General features: G+C 50.4%; 1 protein-coding gene across 2 annotated transcripts in view; it reads right to left on the minus strand.

Moving 5' to 3' along the window:
• The window catches only part of MAN2C1 (mannosidase alpha class 2C member 1), a 217,636-nt gene extending 195,651 nt beyond the window's left edge, over window positions 1–21,985 (minus strand). Inside the window, exon 1 of one of the 2 annotated variants that reach the window (XM_075345663.1) lies at window positions 21,811–21,985. In XM_075345663.1, the coding sequence (XP_075201778.1) occupies window positions 21,811–21,842 (32 nt within the window). In that variant the 5' untranslated portion in view covers window positions 21,843–21,985. Of the gene's footprint in view, window positions 1–9,648; window positions 9,798–21,810 lie in introns of those variants that run through there. The other variant, XM_075345662.1, reaches the window with a different exon arrangement.
• Window positions 21,986–24,135: the final 2,150 nt, after the last annotated feature.

A 24,135-nucleotide genomic window follows, 5' to 3' on the forward strand; every position in this document is an offset into this window, starting at 1 on the left:
GTTTAAACAAATTAACTCCGAGAAACATCGGAGAACCGAAAAAACCGTTCAACATGAACAACATGTGTACCCGCAAACCACAAAAAAATCCCGAAGGACAACAGGGCGGGTGCTGGGTCTCCCAATAAGAGCTAGAAGAAAAGGAATTTACGGTAAGTAACAAAATTCCCTTCTTCTTCAGCGCTCTATTGGGAGACCCAGACGATTGGGACGTCCAAAAGCTGTCCCTGGGTGGGTAAAGAAATACCTCATGTTAGAGCTGCAAAAAAACAGCCCTCCCCTACGGGGATGTCACTGCCGCCTGCAGGACTCTTCTACCTAAGCTGGCATCCGCCGAAGCATAGGTATGCACCTGATAATGCTTGGTGAAAGTGTGCAGACTGGACCAGGTTGCTGCCTGGCACACCTGTTGAGCCGAAGCCTGGTGTCGTAATGCCCAGGACGCACCCACGGCTCTGGTTGAGTGGGCTTTTAGCCCTGAAGGAACCGGAAGCCCCGCAGAGCGGTAGGCCTCTAGAATTGGTTCTTTGATCCATCGAGCCAGGGTGGCTTTAGAAGCCTGCAATCCCTTGCGCGGACCAGCGACAAGGACAAAAAGAGCATCGGAACGGCGCATGGGCGCCGTTCGGGAAATGTAGATTCTGAGTGCTCTCACCAGATCTAGCAAACGTAAGTCCTTTTCATACCGGTGAACCGGATGAGGGTAAAAGGAAGGCAAGGATATATCCTGATTAAGATGAAACGAGGATACGACCTTAGGGAGAAACTCCGGAATGGGGCGCAGCACTACCTTGTCCTGGTGGAACACCAGGAAAGGAGCCTTGGATGACAAAGCTGCCAGCTCAGACACTCGCCGAAGCGATGTGATCGCGACAAGAAACGCCACTTTCTGTGACAGGCGAGAAAAGGAAACGTCCTTTAGAGGCTCGAAGGGCGGCTTTTGCAGAGCAACAAGTACTCTGTTCAGATCCCATGGATCTAACGGCCGCTTGTACGGGGGCACAATATGACAGACCCCCTGTAGGAACGTGCGCACCTTAGGAAGACGTGCTAGACGCTTCTGAAAAAACACCGACAGTGCCGAGACTTGCCCTTTAAGGGAGCTGAGCGACAAGCCCTTTTCCAACCCCGATTGCAGGAAGGAAAGAAAGGTGGGCAATGCAAATGGCCAAGGGGATACTCTCTGTGCAGAGCACCAAGATAAGAAAATCTTCCACGTTCTGTGGTAGATCTTAGCAGACGTTGACTTCCTAGCTTGTCTCATTGTGGCTACGACTCCTTGAGATAATCCTGCAGACGCTAGGATCCAGGACTCAATGGCCACACAGTCAGGTTCAGGGCCGCAGAATTCTGATGGAAAAACGGCCCTTGGGACAGTAAGTCTGGTCGGTCTGGCAGTGACCACGGTCGACCGACCGTGAGATGCCACAGATCCGGATACCACGATCTCCTCGGCCAGTCTGGGGCGACGAGTATGACGCGGCTGCAATCGGATCTGATCTTGCGTAACACTCTGGGCAAGAGTGCCAGAGGTGGAAAGACGTATGGGAGCCGGAACTGCGACCAATCTTGAACCAATGCGTCTGCCGCCAGAGCTCTTTGATCGCGCGACCTCGCCATGAATGCCGGGACCTTGTTGTTGTGCCGGGACGCCATTAGGTCGACGTCCGGCACTCCCCATCGGCGACAGATTTCCTGAAACACGTCCAGGTGAAGGGACCATTCCCCTGCGTCCATGCCCTGGCGACTGAGGAAGTCTGCTTCCCAGTTTTCTACGCCGGGGATGTGAACTGCGGATATGGTGGAGGCCGTGGCTTCCACCCACATCAGAATCCGCCGGACTTCCTGGAAGGCTTGCCGACTGCGTGTCCCCCCTTGGTGGTTGATGTATGCCACCGCTGTGGAGTTGTCCGACTGAATTCGGATCTGCCTTCCTTCCAGCCACTGCTGGAAGGCTAGTAGGGCAAGATACACTGCTCTGATTTCCAGAACATTGATCTGAAGGGTGGACTCCTGCGGAGTCCACGTCCCCTGAGCCCTGTGGTGGAGAAACACTGCTCCCCACCCTGACAGACTCGCATCTGTCGTGACCACTGCCCAGGATGGGGGCAGGAAGGATCTTCCCTGAGACAATGAGGTGGGAAGGAGCCACCATTGTAGAGAGTCCTTGGCCGTCTGGGAAAGAGAGACTTTCCTGTCCAGGGACGTTGACTTCCCGTCCCATTGGCGGAGAATGTCCCATTGAAGTGGACGCAGATGAAACTGCGCAAAGGGAACTGCTTCCATGGCTGCCACCATCTTCCCGAGGAAGTGCATGAGGCGCCGTAAGGGGTGCGACTGGCCCTGAAGGAGGGATTGCACCCCTGTCTGTAGTGACCGCTGCTTGTTCAGCGGAAGCTTCACTCTCGCTGCTCGAGTATGGAACTCCATGCCAAGATACGTTAGTGACTGTGTCGGAGACAGATTCGACTTTGGAAAGTTGATGATCCATCCGAACGTCTGTAGAGTCTCCAGTGTAGCATGTAGACTGAGTTGGCATGCCTCTTGAGAGGGTGCCTTGACAAGTAGATCGTCTAGGTAAGGGATCACCGAGTGTCCCTGAGAGTGCAAGACCGCTACCACTGCCGCCATGACCTTGGTGAAAACCCGTGGGGCTGTCGCCAGACCGAATGGCAGAGCTACGAACTGAAGATGTTCGTTTCCTATCACAAAACGTAGAAAACGTTGATGTTCTGTAGCAATTGGCACGTGGAGATAAGCATCTTTGATGTCTATTGAGGCAAGGAAGTCTCCTTGAGACATTGAGGCCACGACAGAGCGGAGGGTTTCCATCCGGAACCGCCTGGCGTGCACATGTTTGTTGAGCAGCTTTAGATCCAGAACAGGACGGAACGAGCCGTCCTTTTTTGGAACCACAAAGAGATTGGAGTAAAACCCTCTCCCTTGTTCCTGAGGCGGTACAGGAACCACTACTCCTTCCGCTCTTAGGGAGTCCACCGCCTGCAGCAGGGCATCTGCTCGGTCTGGATGTGGGGAGGTTCTGAAGAACCGAGCTGGAGGACGAGAACTGAACTCGATTCTGTACCCGCGAGACAAAATGTCTGTCACCCACCGGTCTTTGACCTGTGACATCCAAATGTCGGAAAAGCGGGAGAGCCTGCCCCCGACCGGAGATGCGGAGGGGGGGAGCTGGAAGTCATGAGGTAGCCGCTTTGGAAGCGGTTCCTCCATTTGCTTTCTTGGGGCGCGCGTGAGCCCGCCAGGAATCTGAGCTTCTTTGTGTCCTCTGAGTCCCTTTGGACGAGGAGAATTGTGTCTTGCCCGAACCTCGAAAGGACTGAAACCTCTGCTGCCATTTTTTCTGCTGAGGTTTGCTTGATCTGGGCTGGGGCAAAGAAGAGTCTTTACCCTTGGACTGTTTAATGATGTCAGCCAATGGCTCGCCAAACAGTCTATCTCTAGATAAAGGCAGGCTGGTTAAACATTTTTTGGAACCAGCATCTGCTTTCCAGTCCTTTAACCACAAGGCTCTGCGCAAAACTACCGAATTGGCGGACGCCATTGAGGTGCGGCTGGTAGATTCTAGGACCGCATTGATAGCGTAAGACGCAAACGCGGACATCTGCGAGGTAAGGGACGCCACTTGCGGCACCGCTGGATGTAAGATAGCATCCACTTTTGCTAACCCTGCTGAAATAGCTTGGAGTGCCCATACGGCTGCGAATGCTGGAGCAAACGACGCGCCGATAGCTTCATAGACAGATTTTAACCAGAGGTCCATCTGTCTGTCATTGGCATCCTTAAGTGAAGCGCCATCCTCCACTGCAACTATGGATCTAGCTGCAAGTTTGGAAATCGGGGGGTCAACTTTTGGACACTGGGTCCAGCGCTTGACCACATCAGGGGGGAAAGGAAAACGTGTATCCTTAGAACGTTTAGAGAAACGCCTTTCTGGATGAGCGTCGTGTTTCTGGATTGACTCTCTGAAGTCAGAGTGATCCAAGAAAGCACTTAATTTACGCTTGGGATAGAGAAAACGAAACTTCTCCTGCTCTGCAGCTGCCTCCTCTGCAGAAGGGGCTGGGGGAGAAATATCCAACAGTCTATTGATGGCTGAGATAAGCTCGTTTACCATGGCGTCCCCATCCGGGGTATCCAGATTGAGAGGGGTTCCAGGATAAGACTCCTGATCACTCTCATCAGACGCATCACAGAGCGACTGATTGCGCTGAGACCCTGAGCAGTGTGATGACGTTGAGGGTCTTTCCCAGCGAGCCCGCTTAGGGTGGCTGGGGCTATCATCTGAGTCATAATACTCAGCCTGTGAAGCCGGGGACCCCCTTGCAGTCTGGATTAAATCCAACTGAGGGGGATTAGAGGACAGAGACCTCGCCGTGTCCATAGACTGAGCCCCAGGCATGGATTGCAAAGTTTCAAGGATTTTTGCCATAGTCACAGACATATTATCAGCAAAAACTGCAAAGTCTGTCCCTGACACCGGGGCAGGACTTACAGGCGTCTCAGCCTGGGTCACTATCTCTCCTGACTCCGGCTGGCGAAGCAGCACCGGATCTGAGCATTGCACACAATGGGGGTCCTTGGAGCCTGCTGGTAGAGCAGCCCCACATGCAGCACACGCAGTGTACACAGCCCTAGCCTTGGCAGCCTTGCGTTTTGTGGATGACATGTTGCTGCCTCCTCAGAGCGATCTGGGTATACAGCCAGGAAGCGACCTCACAGTGCAAGCAATAAGGAAATATATATATGTCCAGTGACACAGTACACTAATACACACTGAGGCACTAGAGGGGCCAGCTGAAAAGCCGCTTACCGCCCGCTTAAGAGCGGGTGTGTGATCTCCAAAGCCCCCTAGTCCAGGTCTCCCAGAGCCTTGCGTCCTTCCTCCAGCCAGACATGCATGTAATGGCTGCCGGCGTCCTGAGAGAGGAGGGGGGGCGGGCCCTGGGCGTTCCTGACTAAGAGCGGGAAGCCTGCTTCCCTCTGTGCCTAGTGAGAGGGCTGGAGCATGTAAATCAGGCTCCAGCCCTCGTCGCTGCCGTGAAACAGCGTCTCTCCCCTACCCTGATTGACAGGGTGGGGGCGGGAACGAATCGGAGCTGCCGGCGTCCTAGGCCGCAAAAGCCGGGGACTAGATTTATAAACGCCACCGCCGTAAAAGCGCGGTCGGCGTGTCCCCGGCGAACTAAAAGTCACAGCAGCGCCGCCGGTCCAGCGGGGGTCGGCGCTGCGTTCCCACAACACAGAAAAAAGTCCCCCAGTTAAACTGTAGGAACACTAGCTCTAGCGTTACGGTCCCCGGCGCACTACAACACCCAGCCAGCCCGGAGTGTGTCTGTGCCTGCCGGGGACACAGAGTACCTGTATGATGCAGGGCCTTGTCCCTGATGGTACTCCTGCTCGGCATCCACCAGGTGCTATGGGTCTGTGGATGGAGCCCGGCGTCAGAGCTTTGAGGCCGGCAGGATCCCACTTCCACAGAGCCCTACAAGGGGATGTGGAAGGAAAACAGCATGTGGGGCTCCAGCCCCTGTACCAGCAATAGGTACCTCAACCTTACAACACCATCTACGGGTGAGAAGGGAGCATGCTGGGAACCCTATATGGGCCCTCTTTTCTTCCATCCGAAATAGTCAGCAGCTACTGCTGACTAAAATCTGTGGAGCTATGCATGGAATGTCTGACCTCCTTCGCACAAAGCTTGAAAACTGGAGTACCCGTGATACCACGGGGGGGTATAGCCAGAAGGGGAGGGGCCTTGCACTTTTTAGTGTAGTGCTTTGTGTGGCCTCCGGAGGGCAGTAGCTATACCCCAATCGTCTGGGTCTCCCAATAGAGCGCTGAAGAAATGTCTGCAATCTTTGTGCAGACATTTCCCAGCAAATCCTATGAGAAAAAAAAATAGCTGTGCGCACTGTGCGGATTTTTCTCAAGAAATTTCCTTGAGAAAATTTTCTCGAGAAACGTTCTTGAGAAAATGAGCATGTCCATTATTTTCCGCAGGTACCTGCGGAATACCCCCGGAATTTCACTCCATTCACTGTAATGTAATCGCGAAATTCCGGGGGTATACCGCAGGTAGCAAATGATGTGCGGTATACCCCCGGTATAGCCGCGATTTACCTGCGGTAATGCTCATCGCTGCCTGCGGTTTTGCAGGAAGCGATGTCATTATGCCAGGAAGAGGAAGCGGAGCAGAGTAAACACAGACGTCACACTCCCTGGACGCCGCACAGAAGCGCTTCCGTGCGACCTCCAGGTCTGTCCCGTGCAGTCTGTGTCCTGCTCCGGCCTCGTGGCTGCCTGCACTGCAGGGTGTCAGTGTCTGCCCGCAGTGTTAGCAGCCTGTCACGCTGCAGCGCAGGCAGACACTGACACAGGCAGACACTGACACTGCACTGCAGGGTGTCAGTGTCTGCCCGCAGTGTCAGCAGCTTGTCACGCGGCAGCGCAGGCAGACACTGACACCCTGCAGTGCTGGCAGCCGCGGGGATGACGATCGCTGCTGTCAGGAGGTGAGATCATTACCTGCTGTGACGATCTCCTGCCTCCTGACGTCAGCGCTGTCACTGCTGTCTATGCCCATCTCGCGAGCGGCCCGAGACTGGGAGATGATCACAGAAGGTAATGATCTCATCTATGCTCCTGATGGCAGCGCTCGGCATCCCCTGCAGTGACCTGGGCTGACCTATTGATGTTAGCTCAGGTCACTGCATTGCTCTCCCAGCCAATGGGGAACATTCTGTTCTTCATTGACTGGGACAGTGACTATGGTATGGATCGCCGTGCCCCCCCCCCTTATTGGATTACGCCGGACGTGGAATTGATTGTTCTTTTCAATAAATTGGTTAAAGAGGGAATGTTTTGGGGAGTGTTTTTTCAAATAAAACTTTTTTTGTTGTCTATTTTTTATTTCTTACTGACTGGGTTGGTGATGTCGGGTATCTGATAGACGCCTGACCTCACCAACCCCAGGGCTTGATGCCAGGTGACATTTCACATCTGGCATCAACCCCATATATTACCCCGTTTGCCACCGCACCAGGGCAATGGGATGAGTTGGGGCGAAGCGCCAGGATTGGCACGTCTAATGGATGCGCCACTTCTGGGGCGGCTGCAGCCTGCTATTTTTAGGCTGGGGAGTGTCCAATAACAGTGGACCTCCCTAGTCTGAGAATACCAGACCACAGCTGTCCGCTTTACCTTGGCTGGTGATCCAATTTGGGGGGGGACCCCACGTTTTTTGTTTTAAATTATTTATTTAATGTAAAATAACAGCGTGGGGTGCCCTCTATTTTGGATTACCAGCCAAGGTGAAGCTGTCAGCTGTGGTTTGCAGGCTGCAGCCGACTGCTTTACCCTAGCTGGCTACAAAAGATGGGGGGACCTCACGTCGTTTTTTTTTTAATTATTTATTTATTTTATGGCTAAATACAAGGCTAAGCACTCTTTAGTGCCACATGAAAGTCACTAAAGGGTGCCAGCTTAGAAAATGCAGGGAGGTGGGACATTCTATAGGTCTTTCTCATCTATCTATCTATCTATCTATCTATGGCCCGTTTCACACATCAGTGAAAAACACTGACGTTTTTCACTGGCGTGTAAAACATGCACATGTCCCTGCGTGTGCCGTGAATTACGGCACACGTGGGTTGTCTAAGTGCAATCCGGGCTCCATTCTCTGTGGCCCGTGATTGCACTTAGAAACCAACTCACCTGTGCGCGCTCCCGCTCTCCATGGTGCTGATCGCTCCCGCGGTGCAGCATCCGGCCGGCGCTGACCCCCGCAGCAGCTGCTTCCGGGTCGGCTGTGTCGTGCATCATGAATATGCGCGACAGTAATCAGCCGGCTCAGAAGCAACAAGCTGCACGGGCTGCAGAGAGCGCCGCTGAAGCCGGTTGAGTAAAAATGTTTTTTATTTTAAAAGCACGTTTTTTTCTGGCACGTGTTTCACGGACCACACCACTGCGTGGTCCGTGGGACATCAGTGATGCCAGAAAAAAATGGACATATCTCCGTGCGGCAATCACGCACATGCGGGAACGTCGCACGGTGACACGTGCAATGAAAAATCACTGACGTGTGAGCAGACCCATTCATTATAATGGGTCTGCGTATGTCCGTGATTCTGGTACGTTTAAAAAAAAGCACAAACGTCCCAGAATCACTGACGTGTGAAACGGGCCTATCTATTCATCTATCCATCTTTCACTCTATCCATTATCTGTCTATCGATTATCTATATTATTTATTGCAAAACCGCAGGGAGCAACCTGCGGTAAATCCGTGGTAAATCCGCGGTAAATCCGCATGCGTTTTTGCCGCGGATTTTTCCGCAGGTGCGGAAATCTTCCACTCCCAGAAGTTTCTCAACAAATTTTCTTGAGAAAATTCACATTTCTAGTGCGCACATAGCCTTAGACTGCAGTCCATTACAACAAGGACAAGCAGCAGACATTGGGGACAACAAAGCTACAGACCGGCAGAGGGCGAAAGCAACTCTGGTTATTCCACAACACATTGATTTCTGAACTCTTTCTGGGGTAAAATATTAGTATTGCTGTTCCTAAATGATTATGAACTTGTTTTCTTTGCATTTTATTTGAGGTCTGAGGGCAAAGCATTGTTTTGTTATTTTGAGCATTTCTCATTTTCAGAAAATAAATACAACATTTATTGCTTGGAAATTCAGAGACTTATAAAATAAAGTAACAATTTACATTTTACTCAAAAATATACCTATAAAGAGAAAAATCAGAAAAACTGAAAATTTTGCAATGGTATCTTAATTTGGGGTCCCCTGCCTCAGGTGATATCATGTCCATTTTGTTGTCAATCAACGGTATCTGGAATGATGCCTGCATGTAAAGTCCATGAGCACTGTGGCCAATGATTGGCTGCAGCGGTCATGTTTCCGATGGACATTACATACAGTATTTGCTAATTCCCGATGTGGATCACTGAAGCCCCAAGCTCAGACCGGTCTCTATGGACCCTGTGGAGGCTTCGGAGCACCAGGCCCTTCAACTGATGTCAGAAGAAGAGGACATGCTCTTATCATTACGTCCAAAGAGGCAGGAAGAAGTGGAGAATAGGAGGAAAATCCAAAAATTAAAATGCTTTTATTTTCCATCATATATAAAAGTGATAAAAGGCAGGAAGTGTTGCCAGCAAAGGCTCAGTGACCAATACATGCGGACAGGAGAAGAGCAGGTGAGAGGGATAGGAGAAGAAACACTGATGAAAAGTTTGGGGAAAAAACACAGGGTCAAATAATGGTGGAATATCCCTTTAATTAACTAATGGTTATGTTATTATTTTATGCTTTTTTTTTTTTTTTTTTTTTTTTTTACATAATCAGACAATTCCTTGAAAGTAAATAGTAAGGACTGTCCCTTTAAGCCCCATAGCTCGGAGGGGGGGGGGGGCACTGCTCGTAGATCGGGGAGCACTGCTCGTAGATCGGGGGGCACTGCTCGTAGATCGGGGGGCACTGCTCGTAGATCGGGGGGCACTGCTCGTAGATCGGGGGGCACTGCTCGTAGATCGGGGGGCACTGCTCGTAGATTGGGGGGCACTGCTCGTAGATCGGGGGGCACTGCTGGCTCTGCTCTGTACCCGCCGCTCACCTCCCCCGCAGGTTGCAGTCGGTGAAGTACAGCTCGGAGATGAACTTCTCCACCCGCTCCAGCGTCGTCCTCCTGTTCTTCAGCACCAGGTGCCGGGATGACGGCTCCTCCATGGCTCAGCAGCTGCTGTATACAGTCCGTCACGTGACAGCTGCGGACACCGGAAGCGGAAGAGCAGGAGCAGCCAGTGCTGTGTGATACTGTGTGTGATGATCAGTAGTACACAGTGCAGCCGCGCTAGTCCTGCAGCTGCCAGTGCTCAGATGGGCCGCTGTACTAGGGTTACTCCCGAAGGTTCCTCTATAACTGGAAGCAGAATGTGCTCAGATTCCCAATGGACAAATTAGGGCCAAGCTTTCGTTTTCTAGTACAGTATAATAAATGATGTGGTCGGTTGCTAGGGGCAACTGCCGTGGATTTACTCGTACATATACTGACAAGTGCAAGTTTTACAAACGACAAGTAACATAGGAGTCACTGAATGTAGATGGATCACCTGTCCCTTATTCTTAAGGGTGCTTTACACGAGACGAATGACGATCTATCGTGCGATAGATCGTCGGGGTCACGGTTTTTGTGACGCACATCCGGCATCGCTTGCGACGTTGGGCTGTGTGACGCCTCCGAGCGACGCAGTATCGCTCACAAATCGAGAGTCGTGTACTCGTCGCGCAGTTTCATAATCTCGTTTAATTAAAATGGCGCCGGTTGCTCATTGTTCCTGGGGTAGCACACGCCGCTCCGTGTGACACCCCGGGAACGATGAACAGCAGCTTACCTCCGTCCCGCAGCACCCGCCGGCAATGCGGAAGGAAGGAGGTGGGCGGGATGTTTACGTCCCACTCATCTCCGCCCCTCCGCTTCTATTGGCTGGCCGCTGTGTGACGTCGCTGTGTTGCCGAAAGTCCCTCCCCCTTCAGGAAGAGGATGTTCGGCGCCCACAGTGACGTCGCACAGCAGGTAAGTACGTGTGATGGGGGTTAACGACTTTGTGCGCCACGGGCAACTAATTGCCTGTGACACACAAACAACGTGGGCGGGTACGATCGCTCGTGAAATTGCATAGATCGTACCGTGTAAAGCAGGTTTTAGACACCCCCTCACCCCCCTCTATGGTGCCACCATTCCCACACTGCTTGGGGCCATCACCCTATTCCCTTCACCGTTTTGCTTCTCACAAGTCCTTGTCCTGCTTGTATGGCATGATATGGACATTGATGGCTACCAGGATACGCTGGTGGGGGCAGATCTGGTGGACTCACTACTCACTTTGATGCGGGCTGTGTTCTCAGTTGCCAACCGTCCAGAAATTCCAGGACAATCAGTAAAAACAAGGTGCATTTTAGCCTTCTCCAGAAATAAAAAATTTAAGGTGTCCATAATTAGTTTGAAGCTGAAGAAACTTAGGCTACTTTCACATTTCTGTCACTTTCCCTCAGTCACAATCCGTCGCTTTGAGAGAAAACTTAATCCTGCAAAATATTTTGCAAGATTCCGTTTTTCTATAGACTTGTATTAACGACGGATTGCGATTGATGGCCCTGTGTTGCATCCATTGCGCGACTGATCAGTCATGGAATGACTGACCGTCGGGCAGAAGCAACGCAGAATGTAACGTTTTTCCGAACGTCAAAATGACGCACTGCGCAGGATTCCGTTGCAATCCGTCAAGAGGTATAATGGTTGTCTATGGTGTAGGATTCTGTCGCAATCCGTCAAATGACGAATCCATTGGTTCTGTTTTTGATATGTCTCTCTCGCTCTCCTCAATCCCCCTTAGGTTTTCAATAGCAACTAACCTTTCGCATGAAAAAATGATGGCACAAAGGATCCGTTTTTTTACAGGATCATTCACATCAGTTTTACCACAATCTGCGTCGCATCAGTCATAAAACGGATTGTCAGTGATCCAAAAAACTGATGTGTGAAAGTAGCCTAAAGCCCGCTACACACGCTTCAATATATCTCACAATCCGTCGTTGGGGTCAAGTTGTAAGTGACGCACATCCGGCATCGTTTGTGAGGTATCTGCGTGTGACAGCTACGTGCAATCAGGATTGAACGCAAAACCGTTGATCGCAAATACATCGTATCATTCTCTAGAATTGAGCGTTTTGTTGCACGAACCTAGTGAATTGTAACGTGTGACATCCCTCATACGATTTTGGTGTCTGATGCTATGTGCGCAGGTGTGCGCTCTGCACCGCAGCTTAAAAAAGGTCTGCTTCAGAGCGCAGCTGAAAAGCTGCGTTCTGAAGCGCCTCACAATGTCTGTCATTCACTAATCTCTGTCAGTCGGTCACTATCTCTGTCCCTCACTCTCTGTCCATGTCAGTCTATCCCCCTCTCTCATATACTCACCGATCCCCGGCGCTGCACGGCGTTCACACTGCTCCGGCGGCTTTTACTGTTTTGAAAAAGCCGGCCGCCCATTAAACAATCTCGTATTCCCTGCTTTCCCCGCCCACCGGCGCCTATGATTGGTTACAGTCAGATACGCCCCCACGCTGAGTGACAGGTGTCACACTGCACCCAATCACAGCAGCCGGTGGGCGTGTCTATACTGTGTAGTGAAATAAATAATTAAATAATTAAAAAAAACGGCGTGCGGTTCCCCCCAATTTTAAAACCAGCCAGATAAAGCCATACGGCTGAAGGCTGGTATTCTCAGGATGGGGAGCTCCACGTTATGGGGAGCCCCCCATCCTAACAATATCAGCCAACAGCCGCCCAGAATTGCCGCATACATTATATGCGACAGTTCTGGGACTGTACCCGACTCTTCCCGATTTGCCCTGTAACCAATCATAGGCGCCGGTGGGCGGGGAAAGCAGGGAATACGAAATTGTTTAATGGGCGGCCGGCTTTTTCAAAACAGTAAAAGCCGCCGGAGCAGTGTGAACGCCGTGCAGTGCCGGGGATCGGGGATTGGTGAGTATATGAGAGAGGGCTGCTGGCTGTCTGTGTCTGCTGTTAGCGGCCATGTAGCAGAGCTGAATGGCAGATGACATAGTAAAAACACATCCCTACACATTACACACGCTTGGCAAGTCAATAAATAAAAAAAAAAAAAAGGTGCCCAATGCATACGTCACAGAACACATGATCTAAAGGATCGCACACAAAATTGACCAATTTAACATAGACTACTAACGCTCGTGTGACAGCAAATGAACGACCAACGTGCAATCTCATAAGATCCCGTATGCAACCTGGGCGTGTCACATCGCAAATGCGATTGTACAACTAATTGCAACGTGTAAAGTGGGCTTTAGGCTGCTTTCACACCTCCGGTTTCTGCAATGCGGCACAATCCGGCACTTTGCAGGAAAATCGCAACCGGTTTTTTATTCTGCCGGTTGCGTTTTTTCTGCATAGACTTTAATTAGTGCCGAATTCTGCCGCAAGGCCTTGCGTTCCATCCGTTTTTTGCCGCATGCGGCAGATTTAGCCGATGCGGCGGCCGGATGGAACGTTGCCTGGCACGTTTTTTTCGTGCGGCAAAAAAAAACCGCAGCGCGCCGCGGCACATTTTTCAATGCATGCCTATGGCGGCCGGATGCGCCGCGATGCGGCAAAAACCGCATCCGGCCGCCGCATGCGGTTTTTGCCACTGCGCATGCTCAGTAGCATGCCGCAAGCGGCAAAAACCGGACGGGCCGCATGGGAAAAACTTATGCAAAGGATGCGGTGTTTTCACCGCATCCGTTGCATAGGTTTCACAGCCGGATTGAGCCGCAGAGCTCAACCCGGATGTGTAAAAGCAGCCTTATACAGATTTATTTTTTACAGTGAGTGCAGCTGATGTCTTTATGTCAGGATTAAGGGCTGTAGATAAAGATCACCTTATAATGATTTATTATGGTTTTCCAATGAGTCTAAAAAATATTGTGTTTGTGACAGGTGCTGGGCTGGCAGTAATCAGCTGATTGTTTCCTTTTCAGAGAAGGGCTCCATGAAGATAAGGTGGAGGTCACATCGTGTGATTGACTGCAATTTTATACTGGTCTCAAAAAGGTCATCATTAGTGATAGGCGAACCCGGACTGTAAAAGTCCAGACCTGGGCCCGGAATACCCAGGGAATTCCAGGCATTGATCCAGATCCGGTACTCGAGTAATTAAAAAAATAAAGGGAAAATAAAAAAAAAGTAATAAAGCAAGCACGCTTCATACTTACCAGTCTCCAGCACTGCTGTAACTGCTACCACAGCAGCTCATTTACTTCCAGAGCCACTCATTACCTTCATTGCATATGCAATGTTTTCCCTGCCCACCAGCATCTGTGATTGGATGTAGTTAGATGCGCCTCCACACTGAGTGACAGTGTGTGTGACGCTTCCAATCACAGACGCTCTCTGTGGGTCACTATCGTCCAGTAAAAATAAATAAATTGAAAAAAATGGCGTAGGATCCCTCCATATTATGATACCCAGTACAGATAAAGCATACAGCTGCAGCCCCCAGCCATACACTTATCTTGACTGTGTATCAAAATACGAGGAACCGCATGTGGCAAACAAAAAACAGTGGGCATTCCCCTATGTATTGCAAATATAAAAATGGCTATTTTTTGAGTTTATACATTATGTTATACGATAACATATTGTTTAATCAGACAGACAATGGTTCATGGTTACAAAATCTTGTGTATCCTTAAGGGTTTCTGTGTGTTTGTCTTGAATTTTAAGGCAGACAATATACCATTGTAGGAGAATCCTTATGATTTACTTTAGTTCAACAATCTGATGTTTTATGGGTTTGCTATATACACAGACAGACAATATATCCATTTACCTAGCTCAAATACCTGATGTGTATTCTTGGGAGATTTGAATGTCTGTGGGTTTATTACCCCATTGTCTGATGTGTGGTGTATCTCTGATTCATCTATGCCCAATGACTGGCCATCAAAGGGCATGGATCAATAAGACTACAACACATTAACTTTAAGGTTTGTAATTATTGTTCAAGCCTCTATAAGATCAGATGAAATATAGCACAGACAAGCTCGTGTTTGCTGCACCGTGAGACGTCCGGTCAGTGATGTCCAGGAGTCCTCTGTCTATGTCATGCTTCTCTGACCTCCAGGCAGATGATGTCCAAAACTCCTTGGTGATGTAAGTATTTAACTGTACTTAACCTTTGTATGTTCAATATACAAAAGTGTACGCAATATCATACTTTTCCTTTAAGTTTGTATTTCATATTAACCTTTATAATAAAATTACTTAATTGCCTTCTTTAAAGCCGTATCTGAACCTTAGTGCTAAAAATATTAGCAAAACACCCTATCAGTTTTGATACCCAGCCATGATAAAGCCCGACAGATGGGGGCTGATTTTCTCAGGCTGGGGAAACCCATGGTTATTGCCCCCCCAGCTTAAAAATAGCAGCCTGCAGCCTCCAAAGATTGCCACACCCATTAGATGCAACCATACCAGCAATTTACCCGGCTCTTTCAGATTGCTCTGGTGCAGTGGCAACCGGGGTGATAAGGGGTTAATCGCAGCTCACAGCTGCCACTAAGCCCTAGATTGGTGATGGAAGGCATCTATGAGACCTCCCCTCATTACTAATCTGTAAGTGAAAAGAAATAAACACAAACTCTAAATAAATCCTTTATCTGATATGAAAGACAGAACAGCACCCTCTTTCACCAATTTATTAAGCCCCAAAACACCCCTGCAGGTCCAACGTAATTCACACCAGGTCCCACGATGATTCCAGCTCTGCTACATCTGAAGTCAGAGAGCGCGATCATTGTACACGTCCTCCCGCTGGGGACTTCAGGCAGAGACTGAGCAGCAATCAGCGGTGATGTTACTCAGGTAAGTTACGGGCACAGTTGGAGGTTCACACGGCTCTCCACCTATGACTGCAGATCACTTGACCTCAGGTGACTTCATTAAACTCAGTGACTTCACCTGAAGTGGGGGTCACTGAGTTCATTGAGGTCTCCTGTGGTCACAAGTGGAGGGCAATGGCCTCAACTTACCTGAGTGATGTCACTGCTGATCGCTGCTCAGTCTTTGCCTGAAGTCCACAGTGAGCGGTCATGTACCATAATCACGCAATTAGGCTTCAGTAATGTAGCAGAGCCAGGATCATCGTGGGACCTTATCTTTTATTTCAAGTAAAGTATTTTTTCGGTGTTTGTGTTTCTTTTCACTTACAGATTAGTGATGGGGGGGTCTCATGGATGCCTCCCATTACTACTCTAGGGCTTAGTGGCAGCTGTGAGCTGCCACTAACCCCTTATTACCCCGATTGCCACCGCACCAGGTCAATCGGGAAGTGCCAGGTAAAGCAGTGGGATGAGACAATTTTGGGCGGCTGCAGGCTGCTATTTTTAGGCTGGGAGGGGCCAATATACATGGGTCTCCCCAGCCTGAAAATACCAGCCCTCAGCTGTCGGGTTTTATCATGGCTGGGTATCAAAATTGGAGGGACCGCATGCTGTTTTTTCAAATTATTAAAATAATTAAAACAAAAAAATCTGCATATGCTTCCTCTTATTTTCATACAAAGATAAGCGAACGGCTGGGGGTGCAGCCTGTAGGCGTAGGTTTTATCTGTGCTAGATATCATAATATGGGGGGACCCTATGCCAAATATTTTATTTATTTTTATACCACAATAGACGCACGTAGTGTCTGTGATTGGAAGCAGTCAGCTGACAAGCTGCCACTCAGGGTGGGGGCGCGTCTGACTGCAACCAATCACAGACGCCAGTGGGTGGGGAAAGCAATGCATATGCAATGAAGGTAATGAGTGGCCCCAAATGTGAATGAGCAGCCGCGGGAGCAGTTACTGCCTCATTGGAGACTCTGTAAGTACAGCCCGCTTGCTCCTATCCCCCTATCCCTTCTACCACCATTTTTAATCACTGGATTCTGGTCCCCATAGACTTATATGGGGACTGACGTCCAATATACAGATCAATCCCGGGCCGGAAATGAGGTTTTATTTAACCCGGTGAGACCCACTGGTCCCGGTTTTCTGTGAGTCAGCCCATCAATAGATAGGATCTTCATCATTGAAGGGAATCTGTCATCAAGATTTTGCTACCCCATCTGAGAGCAGCATAATGTACAGACAGAGATCCTGATTCTAGCGATGTGTCACTTACCGAGATGTTTGCTGCCATTTTGATAAAATCAATGTTTTCTTGCTGCAGATTTAGCAGTTATAGAGAACTCATGAATATGCTGGACTACCTGGCAACATGCCTGGTAGTCTCCTCTGGAGGGGATTTTTTTTATGTTTTGGGTCTATTCTGAACAGATCGATGTGGATCTTGGTCCTGAGACCCCCACTAATTCCTCAAATGATTATTTAGAAGAGCTCAGCTCAGGAGACAGAAGAGCATACACAGAGCGTAGAGATCTACGCTTCTATTACAGGGCTTCTGGCATACAGTTCGTGTTCCTCATACACTGGGCTTGACTTGATGTACCGCCACAGGATGCCCAACAACTGCAGCGGCCGGTAGTTTAACGCCGACTCGTCCCCATCTGTGCAGTCTCTGGCGATATGGCCAAATTGTTGACAGCGCCAGCATTGGGGCCCACGGCGGGGTTGGGGTCCCAATATATCGTACCTCGTGGGATTCCGTCTCCTAGCCGGTTTTGCCATAGAGACTTGGGGGCACAGAGCCATTGGAGGTGAGTGAAGTGGTCGGTGCCTCACCTGAGCTACCTTCAGTTGGAGTTCTTGCATTTGTTCTGTTAAAGTCTGGATCGCATCCCTCAGGACAGCCGCCTCTCCTGATCCTTTTTGACCCTCTGCAATATGGGCGCTGCTCACCCACTTCTTGATCACAGGAGTTGACTCCTCCTCCCGTTCTAAAGCTGCTATATAGCTGTCATCAAATGTCAGAGTAGAGTGTCATCTCTCGGAGCTTATCCTGTAAAGACTTATTAGCTATCCCAGCAATGAACTGGTCCCTTAGGATCTTGTCCAGCTCCTGAAAGGCGCTCATGCCCGCTGAGTCATGTCTCCAGATCTCCTGCATTACTTCTTGCAAGGCGTTCGCATACCGCATAAGTGTTTCTCCTTCACGCTGTGACCGATTGAAGAATCCACTCCGCAGCTGTGCCACTTGCACACGGGTCCCATGGACCCTCTCCAGCAGAGTAAACACATTCTCTATGGTATCTCTCTCGGATTCAGGGCGGACCATCAGTGTCTGTCGGGTATCACCCTCTAGGGCATTCAGAGCTACTTCTGCCTGTAACTCCGAAGTCAAGTTGCACATCTTAACTACACTCCGAACCCTCTCCATCCAATCCTGAAGGCTGATGTCGCTACCATCAAACCTAACCAAGGGAGGGAACAAAGTCCCCGCTGGAAGGTACCCTATCTGAGCTAATACCGGGGGCGTCGGATGATCTGGCACGTGGGGCGGGACTACTAGTGCCTCTCATACTATGAAGAAAAAGACATGGATCGCACATCCCAAAAATACAATGATCTAAAGCTGCTAGGCAAAAAATTAAATAGAACATGAGGTTCTTTTGTTACCATTCTGATCAGATTGTATTAAGCCCACTGCCACGTCACGGCAAACCTCTTGAGTGGGTCCCTAACCTGACCTTTTTGTGCGGCACTGTGCACTGACCACCGCCGCAGCGACAAAGCGCCAGCAGGCCGGGCGACCTGGCGCCTCACCGCACCCATGCTGCAAGGCAAAGCCCCCAAGGCTCCAGGCCGCGCCGCACCACTGACACCACACCACCACAACAGCAGCCACCACACAGCACCAGCACACAGTGAGAGGAGCTGTACACTCACCTCCCACTGGCTCCCATATGTGGACTGGGAGCAAAAAGAAGGCTGACCCCTCTTGCAGTCTCCTGCTGATTAAAATCACCTGTGCCAAATGGGGAGAGTGCAGATCCAAGCAAAAAAAAGAGGGGGATAGAATGATATATACCATACTATGAAGAAAAAGACATGGATCGCACATCCCAAAAATACAATGATCTAAAGCCGCTAGGCAAAAAATTAAATAGAACATGAGGTTCTTTTGTTACCATTCTGATCAGATTGTATTAAGCCCACTGCCACGTCACGGCAAACCTCTTGAGTGGGTCCCTAACCTGACCTTTTTGTGCGGCACTGTGCACTGACCACCGCCGCAGCGACAAAGCGCCAGCAGGGCGGGCGACCTGGCGCCTCACAGCACCCATGCTGCAAGGCAAAGCCCCCAAGGCTCCAGGCCGCGCCGCCCCACTGACACCACACCACCACAACAGCAGCCACCACACAGCACCAGCACACAGTGAGAAGAGCTGTACACTCACCTCCCACTGGCTCCCATATGTGGACTGGGAGCAAAAAGAAGGCTGACCCCTCTTGCAGTCTCCTGATGATTAAAATCACCTGTGCCAAATGGGGAGAGTGCAGATCCAAGCAAAAAAAAGAGGGGGATAGAATGATATATACCATACTATGAAGAAAAAGACATGGATCGCACATCCCAAAAATACAATGATCTAAAGCCGCTAGGCAAAAAATTAAATAGAACATGAGGTTCTTTTGTTACCATTCTGATCAGATTGTATTAAGCCCACTGCCACGTCACGGCAAACCTCTTGAGTGGGTCCCTAACCTGACCTTTTTGTGCGGCACTGTGCACTGACCACCGCCGCAGCGACAAAGCGCCAGCAGGGCGGGCGACCTGGCGCCTCACAGCACCCATGCTGCAAGGCAAAGCCCCCAAGGCTCCAGGCCGCGCCGCCCCACTGACACCACACCACCACAACAGCAGCCACCACACAGCACCAGCACACAGTGAGAGGAGCTGTACACTCACCTCCCACTGGCTCCCATATGTGGACTGGGAGCAAAAAGAAGGCTGACCCCTCTTGCAGTCTCCTGCTGATTAAAATCACCTATGCCAAATGGGGAGAGTGCAGATCCAAGCAAAAAAAAAGAGGGGGATAGAATGATATATACCATACTATGAAGAAAAAGACATGGATCGCACATCCCAAAAATACAATGATCTAAAGCCGCTAGGCAAAAAATTAAATAGAACATGAGGTTCTTTTGTTACCATTCTGATCAGATTGTATTAAGCCCACTGCCACGTCACGGCAAACCTCTTGAGTGGGTCCCTAACCTGACCTTTTTGTGCGGCACTGTGCACTGACCACCGCCGCAGCGTGAGTGTACAGCTCCTCTCACTGTGTGCTGGTGCTGTGTGGTGGCTGCTGTTGTGGAGGTGTGGTGTCAGTGGGGCGGCGCGGCCTGGAGCTTTGGGGGCTTTGCCTTGCATCATGGGTGCTGTGAGGCGCCAGGTCGCCCGCCCTGCTGGCGCTTTGTCGCTGCGGCGGTGGTCAGTGCACAGTGCCGCACAAAAAGGTCAGGTTAGGGACCCACTCAAGAGGTTTGCCGTGACGTGGCAGTGGGCTTAATACAATCTGATCAGAATGGTAACAAAAGAACCTCATGTTCTATTTAATTTTTTGCCTAGCGGCTTTAGATCATTGTATTTTTGGGATGTGCGATCCATGTCTTTTTCTTCATAGTATGGTATATATCATTCTATCCCCCTCTTTTTTTTGCTTCGATCTGCACTCTCCCCATTTGGCACAGGTGATTTTAATCAGCAGGAGACTGCAAGAGGGGTCAGCCTTCTTTTTGCTCCCAGTCCACATATGGGAGCCAGTGGGAGGTGAGTGTACAGCTCCTCTCACTGTGTGGTGGCTGCTGTTGTGGTGGTGTGGTGTCGGTGGGGCGGCGCGGCCTGGAGCCTTGGGGGCTTTGCCTTGCAGCATGGGTGCTGTGAGGCGCCAGGTCGCCCGCCCTGCTGGCGCTTTGTCGCTGCGGCGGTGGTCAGTGCACAGTGCCGCACAAAAAGGTCAGGTTAGGGACCCACTCAAGAGGTTTGCCGTGACGTGGCAGTGGGCTTAATACAATCTGATCAGAATGGTAACAAAAGAACCTCATGTTCTATTTAATTTTTTGCCTAGCAGCTTTAGATCATTGTATTTTTGGGATGTGCGATCCATGTCTTTTTCTTCATAGTATGGTACTAGTGCCTCTCCGTTCCCGTCCATGGCAATTGCTGTATCCTGACGACTACGCCAAAAATGTAAGTCTTGTACAGGGTGGACTCCCCAGTATACAGCAAAACCACACACCAGGAAAAGGACTCTAGGCAGTTGGATTGATAAATGATTGTTTTACTTTACCAAAACAAAAAAACATGCATAAAACAGAAAGAATAGAACAATATATTTACAAGGCCAAAAGCCTACACCCCTGTCCTGCGCCACCCGTAATGGCGATTTATGCCGCCTTCTCACCAACCTTTGCCTAACCAAGGGACTGTCTAAACAGTCGCCTATTACCTGAGAATCCCTCTGGGTAGCAGGAGTAATTGTGTGTGTGTGTGTGTGTGTGTGTGTGCGTGCGAACACGACCTACCAGTGGCGCACCACAAGAGCTTACAACTTATCTACCTAAACATAAACAAAACCCATTACCCCCCTGAATACTCTTAATTGCTGAAGCCTCACATATAAGGCAGATGGTAAAAGTGGGAAGGCAAACCACAAAGCTCAGCAACAGTCCTGGAAACCTTCTAAAGCAACAGTCAATGCAAACATGTGGCGCTGGCCCTTTAAGGTTTTAAATGTAACTGACAAACTGACACAGCAGAGCCAGCAAGTCTTAGGGCTCATGCGCACGTAACTGCAGAATATTCTGCAGCGAGTTGACAGCACATGTGTGCGTCAAATCGCTGCAGAAAGACTGCAAAATAAATGCAGTTTTCTTGTTAAAAAAAAGCCGATTTCATGCGCTCCGGCTGCTGCCCCCAGCATAGACAGAGTGGGAGCTGCATCCATAGCACACGGAATAATTGACATGCTACTTTTATGAACGCACGGATTTGGGTCAAAATTTTAGCACCCAAATCGCTGCGTTCATAAAAGCATCGTGCACATGTCTCATGCACAATCTTCATAGATTGTGCAGGGGATGCAGGACGCATGCATTTACGCTGCAGTGCAATACGCAGCGTAAATGCATGTGAGTACGCAATGTGCGCATGAGCCCTTACTGTGTATATAGTCGGCCTAAGCAGAACAGATATGTGTTTTGGTACCAAAACAAAGTGTTGCGTGCACGCAGTCCTGGACCCAGCTTACCGTACACGGGTACTGTGGTGTCCAGCTGTCATAAACAGAGACCTGAAGATCCTCGCACGGTGACCAGTATAGCCAGCAACTGAAGAATTGTGATCTCCGGCACAGGATGCTGCTCACACGCGTCACGGTCCTCCTTACTAAACTCTAACACGAGTCTTCTCACAATTTACTTAAGTGTTTCTGCGGCGGCTCCTTTCTGTTATGCACACCTCTCGCTTTCCCTTCAGCTCACACACAGCACCTCCTCAGGTCTCCAAGTCCACAGCCAAAGTCAGTTGAGCTGTTGCTATAGTAACCAAACAGTCAAAGGCAGATGCAAAACAGCGGCCTCTTGTGGCTGGTCAGTAACAATGCATACAATGAATAGTAAATAAGCATTTTGTATTCACAGTGAATAAATGTCATTAATACACTCTCAACCCTATCACACATCTCTGGGGAGATGAAAGAAAGAATCCCAGTGACTTAGGGGAAGTGTGACAGACACCCTTATAGTCACGTTTCACAGACAGTAACTCAAAGTGAAGGGATTAGTCACAAACGGGGTCCCGGTCCCTAGGCTAGGACAATACTTCAGGACTTTCTAGTAATGTGAAGCCCCGCAGGTGTTGTATCAGTGCATACCTTCAGGGACTCCACGTAGCTGGTGCTGGTCACAGGTAGGGAATCTTCAGTTTTGATCGTGACGCCACTCTCAGATTTGCGGTCAGAGGGGACCGCCACTGCAGATTAGGAGGCACCTGGGGCTGATGGTGGGTGCAGTCGGGTGTAGTAGCCTCCTGAGAGTGAGGCAAGCCCCAGGGCCCTTTGTAAAGCTGTAGTACCACAAGTCGCAGAATGACCACACACAGGCAGAGTGTCTTTCAGGGTTTTTACTCACTTCAGGTGGCAGGGTGAGTAACCCGGGCGTAGCTGGGATGAACCAGGTGGGAACCAGGTATCCTTCCGGCTGACTGTATGAGGGTGACTACAAACTCGCCTTCCTTAGCCCTTGGTGGTTTGGGGTAACCCCGACTTTGAGTCCCTATGGGGGTCACCCAGGGAAGATGCTCCAAGCCTCTCTCCCCTTCTTGTGTTGCCGTGTGCTTGTTCCCCGGGCCAGGCCACTCCAGCCTCTTGCCTCCTGTGACCTATGGGCCCAATCTTGCGGTTACGTGGCTGCGGCTTTTGTAGTGTTGTGGTGTGGGCTTTAAGAGCCCCACACCGGCAGGTTTAGCAGGGAAAGGTGAATCTATCCTCGCTTCGGGATCTGCCGCCCGGTTGGGCCTGGTGCTCTCTAGAAGTCTCCTTACTTCCCACTCCGTGCACTCTCTAGCTGAAGCTGGCTTTCGGGCAGCACTCCTAGTTGACCGTTCTCCCCCGTCTGTAGCCACTGCGCGGGCGCTGTTAGACAGCATCAGCCCCACAGGTCTGCTCCTCACTGAGCCCTCTGGAGTTCTCTGCTCTAACTGACTCACTGCTCCTCCTCTCCTGTTCTTGCCTACGCCACCTAGCAACCAGACTCTCCACCACACCCCTTGAGAGGAGATGGAGGCTTTTTAACCCCCTGCCACTATTCCAGTGGAGGTATAGGCTTTGCCCCCTCCTGGGATCCCCAGGGGTCCTCTCATGGGTACATGTGTGAGACCTGATCACTATGCGCCTGTGTTCCACACCCCGGTCAGCCTTCTGGATTACCTGTATTGTACTGTCCCCAGCATGGGTGCAGTACTCAGTGGTGCCTGACCAGGTCAGGGGCGCCACATTCCCCCTTAGTTATCACCAGCACGTCCTCGGGCTGCAAGACAACATTTTAAAATGCATAAAACATTAAAACATGTAAAACATTTTTAAAACCACCAGGTATCAGACATCACCACCCTCCACCCACAAGTCCGTTAACCCACCCAAAACCCTCTCAGGAGGCAGGTCACCGGTCCTGTTGGTAACCAGGTCTGGGCCATCCGTTTCCCCAGACCTTTCCTCCAATCTTCCTCTCCCGTTGGCCGCGACTTCAGCCACTTCTGGCAGGATGTAGAGGCGGCTTTCATGGGCTGGTGGTTTCAGGGTATACCTGGCCTGGTGGATCCGCGCCGTCAGCCTCTTCCGGCAGGATGCAGAGGCGGCCTCCACAGTTGGTGCTGGCCAGGTACCCTCTTTGTGGTGGTGAGCCAAGGCCCCATAAACAGGCGTGCTCTCTGGTCGCAGGTGAGCCAAGGCCCTTTTCTACGGACGGGCCCCCCTGGTTGCAGACGAGCCAAGCCCCTAAACAGGCTGGCCCTGGTGGTGGTGCCACTGGTGTAACTATTTACACTGCGAGAGTTTGTGGCTATAGCAAGTTCATAG

Source organism: Anomaloglossus baeobatrachus, chromosome 4 (genome assembly GCF_048569485.1).
Source record: "Anomaloglossus baeobatrachus isolate aAnoBae1 chromosome 4, aAnoBae1.hap1, whole genome shotgun sequence".
Taxonomy (NCBI): Eukaryota; Metazoa; Chordata; class Amphibia; order Anura; family Aromobatidae; genus Anomaloglossus; species Anomaloglossus baeobatrachus.